Here is a 15623-nt window from a genome sequence, read left to right on the forward strand (position 1 = left end):
CTTCTTTCTCCTTGAATAATAGAAGGAAAGTGGTCAGAGATGCTGCCTGTGCTACCAGGAAACTGTCACCATTCAAAGATCTCTTTACTTGGGGCCATAGGCATCTGCAGCATTTTCCCCAAAGCAGGTACAGGGATGGCTGAGAGCTTGGCTGAATATTACCTCTGTTGGTATTTTATGGCTGTCGTTGCTTTGGGAGAAGAACATGTGTTTGCTTATGGCTTTTATAAATGAGATTTATTTTTTATGTTGACAACAGTTATGCAGTGTTCTATAGATAGTGAGATTAAGTGACGCCCAGTACCATATCCGCAGTGAAAATCAGTAGGGAAGTCCAGGGTTTAATTAAGATCATAATTGTGTTGCTAGGTAATCTCTGGGTCAATTCAAGTCATTTAGATCTCAGATGCATCTGTTACGCCCTTCCATCTTCCCAAAGCCACATCCTCCTGCCCTCTCTTCTGCACCAGCACATCATGGATCATATGGTCATCAGGTATGGGGCACTGAATGGCTCAATCTGCGAGCATACATGCATTAGTGCACATAGCATGGGCTGGGCAGGGCAGCCAGAAATGGCAGAGGTGGTGTCATGGGAGCACAAATTTAGACAAGCTCCCAGGAATCTGTTCCTCTCATATAGTACATTTATCCATGCCATTATCTAAAATTGGTCCTGAAAGGCAGTTGAAGAGGTTAGATGTTATACAGCATCTAAATGGTGACAGCTGTGTCCATAACTTGGAGAAAATGTTAACCATTTGAGCTGGATCTGCTGTGAGTGTGAGCACAGCCGTAGAAATAAGACCAGGATTTGGTCTTCCAGTTGAAATGCATCATCAGAATTGCTTACTGAAATCTCTCCCACAAGTTCCCCTTATCAAGTTAATACTACTACTACTACACACAAAACATAGTCACTGTGATTCTTCACATACTCTTAGAGAATCAAAGAGCTGATAAATCCTTTGCCTGCAACCCTTGTTTCCCTACTCTTTTCAGAATGCAGTGCTAGGATACAGTTACTGAACATGTTTGTAAATTCAGTAATTACAAATGATAGTGCAGAAGGATGGAGCAGACTTGTGGGACTGGATTAGTTTTGTGCTGAATATTCATTTCCAAATAAGGTGAGGATCTGACTTCCAGTTTAACCACACCAAAATAGGACAAAGGTTTCTCATGAGGTATCAGTCCTAACTGAGGCTGGTATCTGCCAAAATGGGAAAGAAAATTTCTTCTACTTCTGGACCTGATCAAGAAAAAAAAGATTACAAAAATATGAACTGATGTACGCTTTGAATGGAAATACTCGTTATAGCTGAATGCTGAGAAATTTGTGCACAAATTTCAGTTAAGCCTAATGACCAGTTACATTTTGAGATGGTTCATTTTCTCCTTATGTAAAAAACTTTTAGTTTCCTACTGCCAGAAGTGACTAAAAAGGCAAAATTATAAGCATCATTGTTTAAAGCAAGAGAGAAGACCTCACCTGAAATGAGAGGTCAAACTATATTCTACAGAAAAGGATGACTAGTGTGCTCCAGGAAACTGGAGGAGAAAGTCAACAAGATGTCGGTCTGGTAAATCTTGGGTTAGGTAAATCAGAGTGAAATCAAAGCTTTGACTTGACTTTTGCAATGGAAGTTAATGCCAAATGGGAGGATTATTTACTCTACAAGACAATGTTTGAGCAAGAACAAATGGAGTCAGACTAGCCATGGCTTCCATTAGACTGGAAATCAGAGTTCAAAATCATGCACACAGTCAGTATTTGAGGCAGGTATGGGCTGGAGCAGTTGCAGAAGGATACCCACGCTTTCAGACAAAGCTTGATAGGAATAGAGAAAAAGCTGTATGATGTGGTATCTGCCAGAGTGGGATAATGGATCTGATACTCCACCGTATCTCTTCCTAGCTCATTTTCCTAAACCTAATGCAATTTGTGTGTACTTTCAGAGAAGGAGAATGAGAACGCTTGCTGTTTAAGATGATAAGGATGATTGGAGAGCAAAGGAATGTGGTTTTGTTGTTTTGGTTCAGAGCTGCCACACAAAGATGGTAAACAGCAGAGGCTGGAGCTAGGTGTGGGCTCCTGCTGGTGCTTGCAAGCTGGCGGTTAGGAAGAGGCACCGTGTGCTTGAACAGAGCAGGCAGAGGTGACCTCACAGAACTGTGCCACAGGAGCATCTGGGAGCCAAGCAAGTGTGGGAGCTGTGTGTCTGTCTCTGTACCATGCAGGAGGCCTGAGGCAGAGTACTCTGGTTAGGAGCTCTGTTTTTTGTGAGTTGGATTTGCAGAAGAAAGGCAGAGGAGGGGGAGACAGAACTGTGTTAGCATGTGCAAAGAGCGACCGTGTACCATTGCTGCTGAGTGTGGAGCGTGGCTACTGCCTGTCCTGCAGCAGCTGTGTGTCACAAGCTCTCCTGTAATGCAGTACAAGGTTTCTCTTTCTGCCAGTGAGCACTGTGAATACTACACTTTAATTCAGAGTATATAGCTTACATATCATATCTACACATACATGTTGTCATTTTATTTAAGATGAAGCCCAAAAGTGTCCTATAAGAATTTAACTTTTTGTTGATGCCGTTGTTACAAATGCTGCCACCTTAAGCTACAGGGTAAATACCAATTGCCGGCGTAACCAGAGCAAAACTCGATCTCTGAAGCATTATTCAGTGACGCAGCATGTGGGACCAATGTGCTTGTGATAAACTCGCAGAGCAAATCCAGCTCAACTCAGGGACAGCCCCACCACACGCTTTGCTGCAGTCACTGCTCAGCTAGAAGGAAAAACCGCGCTAGAGAAAAGTCACGAGGTGTCTGTAGAGCAGCGCGTATACACAGCCATTAGATACATTTGCAGCTGAAGTAAAATAGGTTGGTACATTCATGATTTACGAAGTGCACAGCCTGCAAACAGCTCCCAGCCGCGGGCACAAACTCATTAGCGGTAACGGCCCCGCGGCCGCCATGTTACGGCGGGATTAGCCCGCCCCTCACGGCAGCCTCCACCTCGCGCCCCGGGAGGGGCGGGGCCCACGGCCGCGGAGCAGGCGCGGTGCGCCACCTTACGGTCACGTGACGCGGGTCAGGTGAGCGTTGGCGGAAGCGATCGGCGCGGGGTTCGGGTGCCGGGAGCGGCTGGGCGCCATGGCTTCCATTCTGGATGAGTACGAGGACTCCCTGTATCGTTCCGCCTCCGTGCAGCAGAGCCGCGCCAGCGTGGGCATCCCGCACTCCGGTGAGCGCCGGTAGCGCCCCTAGGCTCCTCCCCGGGTGACGGGCGGGCCCCAGTACCGGCTGAGGAGCAGGGAGTCAGAGGCCTGCTCCCACCGTGTGCTGTGCGGGGTGCTACGGTGGGGAGAGGGGGAGACGAGGTGGCAGGCTGGGGCAGGGAGTGGGGCATGGCAGGCTGCGGGAGTGCTTTCAGTGATTGTGCTTTCAGGTACCTTGCTAACTTTGTGCTGCAGCGTTTGGCTGCCCCTTCTTCTGTCATTTGCTGTATGAAATGTTTCAGCGCGAGGGATGCTGGCTTTCTGATGAAGCTTGAGAGTGATACGTGTAGTCTTAGCAAAACTTAGGGGCTGCTTGGCTACGGGAGGGCTTTGCAAGGCCTTACACATGTGTGCCAGGAAGCAGTGTGTGGCAAAAACATGTGTGTGTGGCATGCCATGCCTCTGTAGATGTGAATCATGACCACTCCTCAGCACTACTCAGTTCAAGGCTGTGGTAGCTGACAGGGATCATTTAGCTTTCATTTTGGTCCTCATCAAGGAACCTTGCTGTTACAGCCACAATATTCTGGCTATATGCTTTTCAAGAAGGTGTGCGCCCAACATAAAGATGTGATCACCAATGGGTTATTTCTTTCATACACGAAAAAGCAAGTATTTGTCTTGCTAGATTTGAGGTGTGTTCATCAGGTTCAATAACAGTTCTCCATCAGATGCCACCTCACAATGCCACACTGAGTACTGAGTGAGAAATGTTGACTGTGAGGAGATTTTGGTCTACCTGGTATTGTCATTGTGGCAGCAGCTGCTGTGCAGCACTGGCATACGAGAGGTATATGCTTACAGATGCAGGCACATTCTTTTAAGCTTTTTCCTCATGCAGTGTAGCTCGCTGTTAGCCTTTGGGGAAGCTGAGTTGTAAGGTTTGTATATGTGTTGAGAATTGATAAACTGCCATGTTCTTTATACTATATAGAATAACTGCACAGATAGAATTACTCCGAGTCTACATGCTGAAGTAGGCTTGTTCCTCCTGTTTGTTTTAACATTCATTACGTTACTTTGCTCTGTACTATTACATAAAGAATGACTGTCCCCAAAAGGTGTTAAGCAAAGTAGTGCTGGGACAAGCTGCCAACAGAAAATACATTTGCAAGGACTCAGCTTTTCTTCTTGCTGCAATATTCTCTTTGGTCATGACTGTCTCACAGTTGAGAAATCTGCCTGCTTGCTGACAAATGATTTTGACAAAGGAAGTTCTGGAAACGGCTAAATTGCAAGGGTGCAATCCAATAAGGATGATAGTCGTTCTTAGATTACTGTGCTGATTTGGAACAAAACATGGACTGGTAGAAGCTGTGGGCAAGCTGAAGTTTATGTTAATCGACTTTGGAAGAATTGCATATGAATAGTTAACTTCTCAGAGCATTCCTTAAGGTTAGGTTAGAAATCTTGGAAGAACTTAAAATTTATTCCCTTGTTTCAGTTAGTTGTTCCCAGTGCTTGGAAACAGCTACTGTTTCTCAAAGCTGTACATTCTGTTGCAGACCTCAAGTACAGCCTGCGGTGTAAACTTTAGATAGTCCAGTTTCAGCGTGGAAAGAACTATTTTGATCTGCTGGATATGACTGAAGTTGGTGAACTTAAATCTTTGAACAGATTCCAAACTCTCAGGAAAAGCGCAAGCTTTCCCAGAAGTCAGGATGGGAAATACTGCAGTAGAATTTCACCTGAACACAGAAGGGATGTTGGGGTCAGGATGGAGGAAGGGGACCTTCTGAATGGAATGTATGTTACACAACAGATATTTCCTCCATGTAGAGAATTGTAAGCTGGAGAAGTGTCCTTGTCCTGTTATAGACAGTAGTTAAAATTATGATGGTGATGATGATGATGCTGTGGTTGTTATTCCTGTAATGGGTATAGCCTTGAAATCAGTGCATTCATAATGACAAGTTTAAGCCATGACATTGCAGCTCCTTAATCTGAATTAAAGAACATATGTTTTACTTTTGTTTGGCTAAAAATAGAGGAATGCATGTTTGTGTAATTGGATGATGTTTAAGCAAGGATCGATGTGTGGGAAAATCTGTGCTGAGCGAAAGGCTGCCTACTTGGATTGTGGTTGCTTTGTTCCTGCATATCTGTCTTGCATTTAAAGCAAGAAGCCTTTAATGATCCACAGCTGGCCTCCTATTGAGGCAGAGGTGAGGAGAAGCCATTCCAAACAAAGGAATCATGATACTAGCAAGTAGCTTTCAACTACTATGCTAACCTTTTCAACAAAGCTGAAATTAGAGTTTTTCAGGATAATCTGGGTGAGGCTGTAGGTATTGGATATGCTTTAGAGAAGTGTCTTCGAGTTTATTGGGCCTGTGCTCTTCAGAATGAGGGAAGTCAATTTCCCCTGAGAATTCCCCTTAAGTTCCTCAAATTCAGGTTTATTTTCTTGGCTTACATCTTTCTGGGTAGCTAATTTCATGAATGGCTTTAACTTGCCATAGCTCTATTTTATTTTATTTTATTTCTTTTAATCTTCCTGTCCAAACTAACTGCTGCATGGATCTGCTTGCTTTAGAAATCCTTCACTTGCTCATGGAGCAAGGCAGAAGAGCTAACCTCAATATATCGAGTCTGTCTGGCTTTCTAGCTTGAGGTAGTGTGGTCAAACAGATCCTGTGCTGTTTTCTTTGTCTGAGGGTTATGTAAGACTTTGTGCGTATGGGAAATGTCAGTCAGTGGGAAAACTTGTCTCAAGGGACAGATGTGGATGCAATTTTGTGATAAAATCTGTTTGTGAATGTACAGATGTTCCAGGATTCTGTGATGATTATCATCACTTGGCTTCAGTTTTATATGAATGCCTTCATATTTTACAGTTCACTGCCATATCTGAGATCTTTGTAGTGTTTCGCTTCATTGTAGGAGGCTGATAAAGGGCATTTGCACAGGCCGTGTCATTCTATTTCTGAAGAAGGACAAGTACCATATTTTTGGGTTCAGAGGTCTATTTGTCTTCAATGAAAATTAAATCTGTTGTACTACTTCTCGGTACCCCTTTGTCGTTACAGTTCACCTGTCTTTAAACATTCTGTTTGTTACCTGCTATTCCTATGGCTAAGCCTTTGCCTTTGTTGTAGCCAAAGGAGCCAGTCTTGCCCATCTACACTGAAGACCATAAGAATTTATTATTATTTTTTTAAACAATAGGTTTTTGAGCAGTTTATTTAATAATTTAACATATTTCTCCACAAGTACGTCAATTTCTTCAGGTCAGACCTTCACCTATCTTTGCCTCTCCCAGCTAGGTCTCCTCCATAAGGAACTCCTTAATATGCCTCACGCTGGATATTACGTTTCCCAAGCTAGTTGGGACTCAGCTGACTAGCTGAATTCTTAATCAGTTGCACAGGTTCCCTCGTGCTGGTTGTATTCCTAATTTCAGTTCATTGATTTGGAAGTTTTGCTTCGTCAGGCTGAAAATGCAGTGTGTATTCTGCAAAGTAGCCATGTCTGAGCAAACTTCAACCCTCAACTCTAAACTTCATCAGGCATTTCTTAGAATTTGGATATGGTCCTCAGATCCTTTGGAAAACCAGGTAAACCTGGCTGTATTGTAGGATTTAGTTTGAAAAAGTAAACAGTCTGAATATGTTTTGACTCATCAAGCAGTTGATGCCAGGGCTGGAATTCTTTGTGATGAGCTTTCAGTTCTGTGACAAGACAGTGGAGTGTATTACTACTTTCCAGTTACACATCTGTGTGAGGGCTGCTCTCAGTGTTGATGTTCCATGGAGCAAACTCCCTTTATACTAAAACACAGAGAAGGCAATGGTCACACTGTCTTTCTAGACTAGAGTCTGATGTAGGTTGTCATGGTTTTTTTTTGTTTTGTTTTGTTTTTTTGGTCTTGTTCAAGTACTCATGTTTTTTTGTTTTTTTTTCCTCCAGGATATGTGAATGCACGACTGGAAAAGGAAACGCCAATATTTAACAAGCAAAGGATTGATTTTGCTCCTCCAGAGAAAATTAACAGCTTGGTGGTCTCCTCTAACCAGCTCTGTATGAGCCTTGGCAAAGACACCCTTCTCAGGTAATGCTGTTGGTGACCTGAAGTTATTGCTTGTTTTCATCTTTTTTTTTTTTTTTTAAAGTTGCTAGAGATCTGTTAATTAGAAGAAACGGTAAGCCATGAACCTGCATATATTGAAAACAATAAGTTAAGCTCATATGAACTTTGATTGGCAGCACACATTCATGTTTTGTCTTTGCAGGATTGATCTTGGGAAGCCAGATGAACCTAATCAAGTGGAGTTGGGACGCAAAGATGAAGCCAAAGTCTACAAGATGTTTTTGGACCACACAGGTGAGACAATGGGCTGCATATATTTACAGATGATGGCTGGCAGCAGAGGCAATTGAACATATTGGTTCTGTGAATATGGCAGACAGGTGGTTCTCATGGAACTCATTGCTTTGTGCTATGTGTGTACACATAAGAATTTTTTAAAATGAACCGTATAACATCTGTAGCTCATTGTAGACTTGACTGATTGAAAAAACTAACAAAGCACAAGCTTGAAAAGCGATTCTCATAAGTATCACTATCTGCCAGGGATAGGAGAGAACTCTGAGAAATGTTTGTCCTTAGAACGGTTACTGAATTGGAAGAATACCTTTCAACTGAAACATCTGAGATTAGCAACTCTAGTTTGCAATGGATGGACTACTGTTTCCATTATGGAAATCCCCCACGTTTTCATGAATGGGGGAAAATTCCTGGATTAGTATGTTGATACTAGTGCTTATCTAATGTAAGGCTGAGAAGCCTCAGGAATTTGGCTTGCTTAGGCACAGTGTAAATTTGTTCTCTCCTTGTGCCCCTCTCCTTTTGACAGGCTCTCATCTCCTGATTGCTTTGAACACTAGTGAATGCCTTTACCTGAACAGAAGTGTTCAGAAAGTACGAGCACTCTCCCGCTGGAAAGGCCACTTGATTGAAAGCGTGGGCTGGAACAAATTTCTTGGTACAGAGACCAACACTGGGCCTATCCTGGTGGGAACAGCCCAGGGGCAAGTTTATGAAGCTGAAATATCTGTCAGCGAGGGAAGCCTCTTCAGCACTAATCCTGACCAGTACTTCCGACTGGTCTACACTCTGGAGGAGGAATCGGGATCTGCGCCTGTCTGCTGCTTGGAGATTGAACGAGGGATAGAAGGGAAATTTTTTATTATAGCAACCACTCGAAAGAGACTTTTCCAGTTTGTTGGCAAAGTGCCTGAAGGTACAGAGCAGCAAGGCTTCGGCTCCATATTTGCTATGCACGCTGACCACTTGCCCAGCTTCAGAGAGTTTCCAGCCAGCTTTGGATTCAGTGAGATAGCCTTTTATACTCCAAAACTGCGCTCCAACCCACGCTCCTTTGCCTGGATGATGGGAAATGGTGTTTTATATGGTACATTGGATTATAGCCGTCCCGATTCGATTTTGAGTGATGAACGGGTCTGGGTTTATCCTTCTGATATTGATGTAACTGTGAACAAGCCAATATCCATTGTGCTCACCCAGTTCCACTTTCTGTTGCTGCTGCCTGATCGGGTGATGGCTGTATGCACGCTGAATGAGCAAGTGGTTTTTCAAGATCTGTTCTTGGAGAAGTTTGGCACGTTGACACGCATGATCAAAGATCCTATGGTCCAGCAGATCTGGATCCACACTGAGAAAGTTGTGTTCCGCTATCATGTCCAGCGGGAATCTAGAGATGTGTGGAAAATGTATATGAATATGAACAAATTTGATTTAGCCAAAGAATATTGTAAAGACCGTCCAGAGTGCCTAGATATTGTGCTGGCAAAAGAAGCAGAGCACTGCTTCCAAAACAAGAGGTATCTAGACAGTGCCAAGTGTTATGCACTGACCCAGAACTATTTTGAGGAAATTGCCCTTAAGTTCATTGAAGCCAAGCAAGAAGAGGCCCTGATGGAGTTTCTAATTAAGAAGTTAAATAACCTAAAGCATTCTGAGAAGACACAGACCACTCTGCTGACCACGTGGCTAACAGAGCTGTATCTGAACTGGCTAGGTATACTGGAAGGAGATCCCTCACAGCGGAATCTCTATTTGGATACCCGGGAGAAGTTTCGCACCTTCCTGAGCAGCCCGAAGAACAAAGACTGTTTATTTAATAACCGGGCATCTATTTATGAGCTTTTGGCAAGCCATGGGGACACAGAGCACATGGTCTATTTTGCAGTCATCATGCAGGACTATGAGCGAGTAGTAGCTCACCACTGCCAGCACGATGAGTACGATGAAGCTCTAAATGTGCTGTCCAGGCACAGAGATGAGAAGCTGTTCTACAAGTTCTCTCCGGTCCTCATCCAGCATATTCCCAAGAAAGTGGTTGATGCTTGGATTTCTATGGGCTCCAGACTGGATGCCAGGAACCTTATTCCAGCTCTTGTTAACTATAGCCAGAGTGCCAGTACTCAGCAGATCAATGAAGCCATTAGATACATGGAGTTCTGTGTATATCAGTTGGAGGAAACCCAGCAAGCTATTCACAACTACCTGCTGTCTCTCTATGCTTTGTGTCGGCCAGATTCATTGCTGTCATACCTGGAACAAGCAGGAACCAACCCAAACAGAATCCACTATGACCTGAAGTATGCACTGCGCCTATGTGCAGAGCATGGGCACCATCATGCATGTGTCCATATTTATAAAGTGATGGAATTATATGAGGAAGCTGTGGATCTTGCGTTACAGGTACGTGTGTCTATGCATGCATGCTGTGAGATATGGGAACTTACTTCAAGTTATCATGAAGAACCAAGCATTGAGACGTGAACACCCATCAATATTGGAGCTGGGCGGATAAGTATAGGAGGAAAGACTTTCAACTTCTGAGCTTTCGTGATTGTTTTAGGTAGACAACTGACTTTAACAAGTTGCAATTGAGAGCGGGAGCATGGGAGATACAAACAAGACTATGATCTGTCTTAACCCTAGTCTCTAACACAAAGTAAAGTGTCTGCGTTTATTCAAGGTGTGCATAGAAACTCTTCAGGATTCTATTAACTTCCTATTCCTAGCTGTAGTAATTATCAGAGGAATGCCTTTGTTAGCTTAGGCTGACCTTCAGGGAGGTGTTTGAGTTCACTCCAGAGACATAGCTATATCTTCATTGAAATGTGTGGCCAGCAAAGACAACATATCATAGATTTGCCCTTATTGTAGTTCTGGGCTTTGTTCTCTGCTGGGTAGCGAGGAAATTTTCCAGCTGGAGGAATACTGGATGAGTGGAGAGAAGGTGTATGACATGTAAATAGCAGGCCAGTATTGCTGCCCTAGGCAGCAATAGCAATAGGGTTGTTTTTTTGTTTTTTGTTTTTTGTTTGTTTTTTTTTTTTTTGTAAGTACCTGCTGTAATGGAAGCATTGAATGGTGGATAAACAAAGAAGAATGCTTGCTTGACTCAATTTCCTTGTCTGTTCACCTTCTAGGTGGATGTTGATCTTGCCAAGTCCTGTGCAGATCTCCCTGAAGATGATGAGGAACTCCGGAAGAAGCTCTGGTTGAAGATTGCTCGCCATGTTGTTCAGGAAGAGAAGGATGTCAAGAAGGCAATGGCCTGCCTCTCCAGCTGTGCCCTGCTGAAGATTGAAGATGTCCTGCCATTTTTTCCAGACTTTGTCACTATTGACCATTTCAAGGAGGCTATCTGTAACTCCCTGGAGGACTACAACAAGCACATTGAGGAGCTGAAGAGGGAGATGGAGGAAGCCACGCAGAGTGCCAAGAGAATCCGAGAGGACATCCAGGAAATGAGAAATAAGTATGGCTCTGTTGAGCCTCAGGAAAAATGTGCTGCTTGTGACTTTCCTCTTCTAAACCGCCCATTTTACCTTTTCCTTTGTGGCCACATGTTTCATTATGACTGTCTTCTTCAAGCAGTTTTTCCAAACCTTCCTGCCTATAAGCAGGCAAAACTGGAAGATCTTCAGAAGAAGCTGGCAGCTACCAGTCAGCCTTCCAAGGGCCACCATCGTCCCAAGGATGCAGATAGTGCTAGTCTGGGGAAGGGGCAGCAGAGCCGGGAACAGATCAAAGCTGACATTGATGATATTGTGGCAGCTGAATGTGTGTACTGTGGTGAGCTGATGATCCGCTCCATTGACAAACCTTTTATTGATCCTCAGAAGTACGAAGAGGAGATGCAAAGCTGGCTGTAGTTCTCCAAATCTGCAAATGTCATTATACCAGAGAGGTTTTGTTCACAACTTGTAAAGCTTCTGTGGTGGAAGTAAAATCTCCAGAAATGGGAACAGAGTGGCTTCTGTGGAACTCTTAAGGAAAGAGAAATGGGGTCTTGTCATCAGGATTATAGTAAACTAATCTTGAAAAAAGTGGAGATACAGCTATTGCTGTCTTAAGAACTCAAAAAGCAATTAGAGCTAATCTACTGGATTTTTGTTTTAGCAGATGTTTGCTGTTTGCAATTTTGAGTTTCTCAGTGTGAAACTAATGGTGTGCCTTGTTGCCCAGAAGGAACTGGGGACAGCCTGTGGTTTCTCTTCACTGTTGTGTTGTATCTGTTTTGGCGAAGACACACTTCAATTGAAGGCAGTGAGGAACACTAAACAGTGTAGTCTTCATTCATCACTTCCAATGCTAGAATTGCCTTTGGTTTTCTTTTTTTGCTGAGTCTATAGCCACTTTTGCTGAGAGAACATGAAAGGAGAAGTGCTCTTGCACATATATTTTGTAAATGTTGTGCTACACAAATACATGTTTCTACACAATGTAGTATAAGAGTGTGTATAATTTTCAAGCAGATGTCTCAGCGTACAGTTTAGTCATTTGACTGCAGTTCTCTTTCCCACAAGCTTTGTGATCAAGCCCATGCATTTTAATTTTCTCTGAGGGCTTTATTGCTTTTTCTAATAATGCTTCTTAGTCTGTTTACACCTCCATCCCACTTCCACTTTGACTTCCTTTGTATAGTGGATCTTGTTTTCATCTCCACCCCAAACCAGTGTTCCAGACAAGTAAGAACACTGCCCAGTTGTATTGCTGTGCTCTGGTCCTCTTCAGGCAGCCCTTGAGCACTGGAATAGAGATGTAGTCATAGATTACCTCAAGGACAGACTACAGAAAACTCTTAACTGGTAAAAAAAATTTGCTCTCCTTGCTGGGTAGCCAGCAATCTTCTGCCTTCTTGGCAGCATTTGATACTTTCTGGGAATGGCTGCAAGTCGGTGTTTCTGTCTATTGCTTTAATTTGGGAAATTCTTCCCAGAATTGTCCACTGCATTGTGGGCAAGGGAACAAAAAGAAAATTCTCCAGCAGTTAGTCTGGGTTCCTTGTTTTACTACTGGAGAAACTGAAGTTTTAATGAAGTTCTGCTGGTTGTGGCTGAATTGCAAAATTAGCAGAATTGATCTAAGTTAAAAGTGATGATTCTTTTAAGTCAAGCAATAATATTGTCCTCTGAAAACCTCTTCTGTTCTTTCACAAGCCTGTGCTTGACTTGAGCACTTGCCTCAAGTCCTATTCATAGGATCGTAGAACTAGGTCTTTTGCTTCATTACAAGGGAATATAGATTGGTTTTCTTGAGGAATTGACTTAAGAATTTTGATAACCATTCATAGCCTCAGAAGACCATTCATGCATTTGTTGTTGGGAGCTTCAGCCTGTAATGAGTGTGTTTTGACTGTGCAAAGTAAGTAGTAAAAAGCAGAGCTGAAGTGGGAAGACCTGAGGTGGCTATTTTTCTGCCTTTTCAGAGAAACATCAGTTGCAGCTTATTCTGGTGGAGAGAGTAATTTAGAGTTACCTATTTTCTTTAGGGCATTCTTTATGTTTGTTCTGTCTCTTTACTTTTTGGTGTTACAGCATGCTTGCCTGGTATATTAAAAGTATTATCCTTACATTCCTTCCCTATTAGTGCAGCAGATTTGTTACAATGTTAGGTAAATGTTTCTGTTTAACGAGGAAAAATATTTTTTGCTTACAGACCATTCCAAGGGAATCTGGTCTGTGGGATTAAAAGTCACAAGTCTCTGCCTAAGATGGGTTCGTAGGGGAAAGTACCTCAAAAACCCACTCATTTCAGTCTTAGGTATTCATACATCTCAGTTAACAAAACTAAAACTACATTATTTTTTTAATGGCCAGTATGCTGTATTCTCTGAGGGCTCTAGGCTTCTTCAGTAGATACACATACCACAAATGTAATGCTTCCTCACCACTGTTAGTTGAAAATCTTCTAAGTTATTTTCTATTGAGGCTGTGGAAATTGTTACTGCCTGAAAAGACTCCAGCAGTGGTTAAATGACCAGTGTCAGTAGTGTAGGAAGCTATATAAAAATACCTTCTGAGCTTTCCTTAAATTGTCACATACTTCCAAAGTTTTGGTAAGTTCTCGCTTGTGTTTCGTGGCAACTTTGCAGTACCTCTCCCTGAAAATGAGGTGTTTTTTGGGGAGGGCAGATGGAAGCAAACCGTTCACTGTTCTCCAATAAATCCAGTCTGCAAGATCTCTTCCTCTGTGCTTTCAGAACAGCGTTTTGATCTTTTCTCCTTGTTGAAACTGCACAGTTGTGGTTTTTGAAGTCCTTTGTATTTATTTATTTTTGTTCAACTGTGAATGAACCATATACCAGCTGTTACAAACAACATGTTTTTGAGCCTTATTCTTGTCTGCGTAAGTAATCTCTGTCATTTAATTTAATGCAGGTAGAGAAGAGAGTAACCAAAAGGGTGGATGGGAGCCCAAGCCCTGTTTAATATGAGTAAACTGCTGTAGATAGATTCGTGCTGAAGAAATTTAGGCCTTACCTGCACAGCTAAAGTAAACGTGCCCATTATCTCGCCTCAACATCAAGCAAGTAACTTAAGAAATGCTGCAATCATAGGAGACAGCAGTGAATGTGTATTATGGGAAAACTTGTGAAGAATTTCAGATGCGCTTGCTGTTGACCTATCAAGTCAGGAGCACATCAATAAAATTTGGAGCTGTGTGGGTTGTCTTATTACTAAAAGTAAGTGACTGGGCTGGAAATATAATAAGGCAGGTTCTTAGCAAGCCACTAGATGTCATTGCTGTCCATTTAAATGCTTAGACTTGCTGCAGACAAGCTAAAGCTTGAAAAGTATGTTACACAACAGAGAGGAAACTATTCAGATTCTCAGTGCCTTCTATGTCAGAAAGGAGCCAGACCTGTAAGGTAGTTTCTGGAGGCAAAGATGCTATGAAGAATTATCTCTAGCTAAAAGGAAACTTTATTTCACAGGTCACTTTCAGGTATCAAAAGCTTTTCTACTCAGTTAAGTGGCATTTTTTTTACACTCTTGTTTAATTGCATTCCAATGTAAGTTCCTCCGGAGACTATCTCACTTTGTCTCTTGAAGTGGCATTTGGTGGCCTAGGATCTGGCCGTTACCTCTGCTACTTGTCCTAGTGGCAGAGATAGTAGAAGTAAATGTGAGGCAGCTCTTTCATTGCTAGGGTTTACACATGGTCTTTATTAAAAGCACCATTACAGCTGGGTGTGTTAGTGTTTGGGTGAGACACTGAGCAGTGTGACCAGAGATGTTAGTGTTTGTTTCTCAGTGTGTCTCTGAGTTACAGGGTCATCATCTCAATATAGGAGTAGGAACATCCTGTATGCCATCAAAATTAGATGTCATTTTATTCAGAAATCATCTATTAACATTTTCTTCTTTGAAAAGCATGTTCAAATTAAGTATAATGACCTGCCTCTGTCGGTGTATAGACTATGTTTACAAATGCAAATACTTACTTCTAGTGAGAGTTCGTGGGAAATCTTTCCATTAGGTCCTTGTACCACTTAATTCAACAATCCTGTACTGATCTGTGGAAAGATAGACTGCAAGTGGGCTTCTTCCTTGCATTGAGTGTGATGAGTTGAAATTTGAGGTTTGAAATATCCAGGACCTATGGACTTAGGGGTTTTGTTTTTTCAGTTGGACTCAATCTTTTTCTTCAGAATAGATGGAGAGCCATGCAATTCACTATGGTAAGTCTGGTGTTTGTGACAGAACCTTAAGGCATCCTCAAAGCAGTGAGATGCTGGCTAGAATCTTCTGTTAAACACCTCTTGTACACCAAGGTGGGAGGAATGTCCTGGAAGTTAGAGGGAATAGAGATACGGTTTGGTTAAGCTTTATGTATTTGACTTCAGAGAAAACTTCTAATTGGAACTGTGGGAATTAATGGATCTGTAATTTTCATTCTGAGGTCTTGAAGAAAAAGCTTGTCTTCTATTCAAAAGAAACATCAACATTTTAGTAAATTTGTAGAGCTTGAGACTTAAAAAGCATTCCTGTAATATTTTCTTTTTATTTGCTGTGAGT

At 42.5% G+C, this 15623-nt stretch overlaps 1 protein-coding gene across 1 annotated transcript; it reads left to right on the plus strand.

Annotated features, from left to right (window-relative positions):
* Positions 1 to 3156: 3156 nt before the first annotated feature.
* VPS18 (VPS18 core subunit of CORVET and HOPS complexes) lies at positions 3157 to 11474 on the plus strand (the record flags this gene model as incomplete). The annotated part of the gene is made up of 5 exons (XM_079537923.1): positions 3157 to 3247; positions 7191 to 7332; positions 7514 to 7605; positions 8138 to 10008; positions 10746 to 11474. The coding sequence occupies 5 exons, from the start codon at positions 3157 to 3159 to the stop codon at positions 11472 to 11474; spliced, it is 2925 nt and encodes a 974-aa protein (XP_079394049.1).
* Positions 11475 to 15623: the final 4149 nt, after the last annotated feature.

Source organism: Tetrao urogallus (genome assembly GCF_951394365.1).
Source record: "Tetrao urogallus genome assembly, chromosome: 6".
NCBI classification, from domain to species: Eukaryota; Metazoa; Chordata; class Aves; order Galliformes; family Phasianidae; genus Tetrao; species Tetrao urogallus.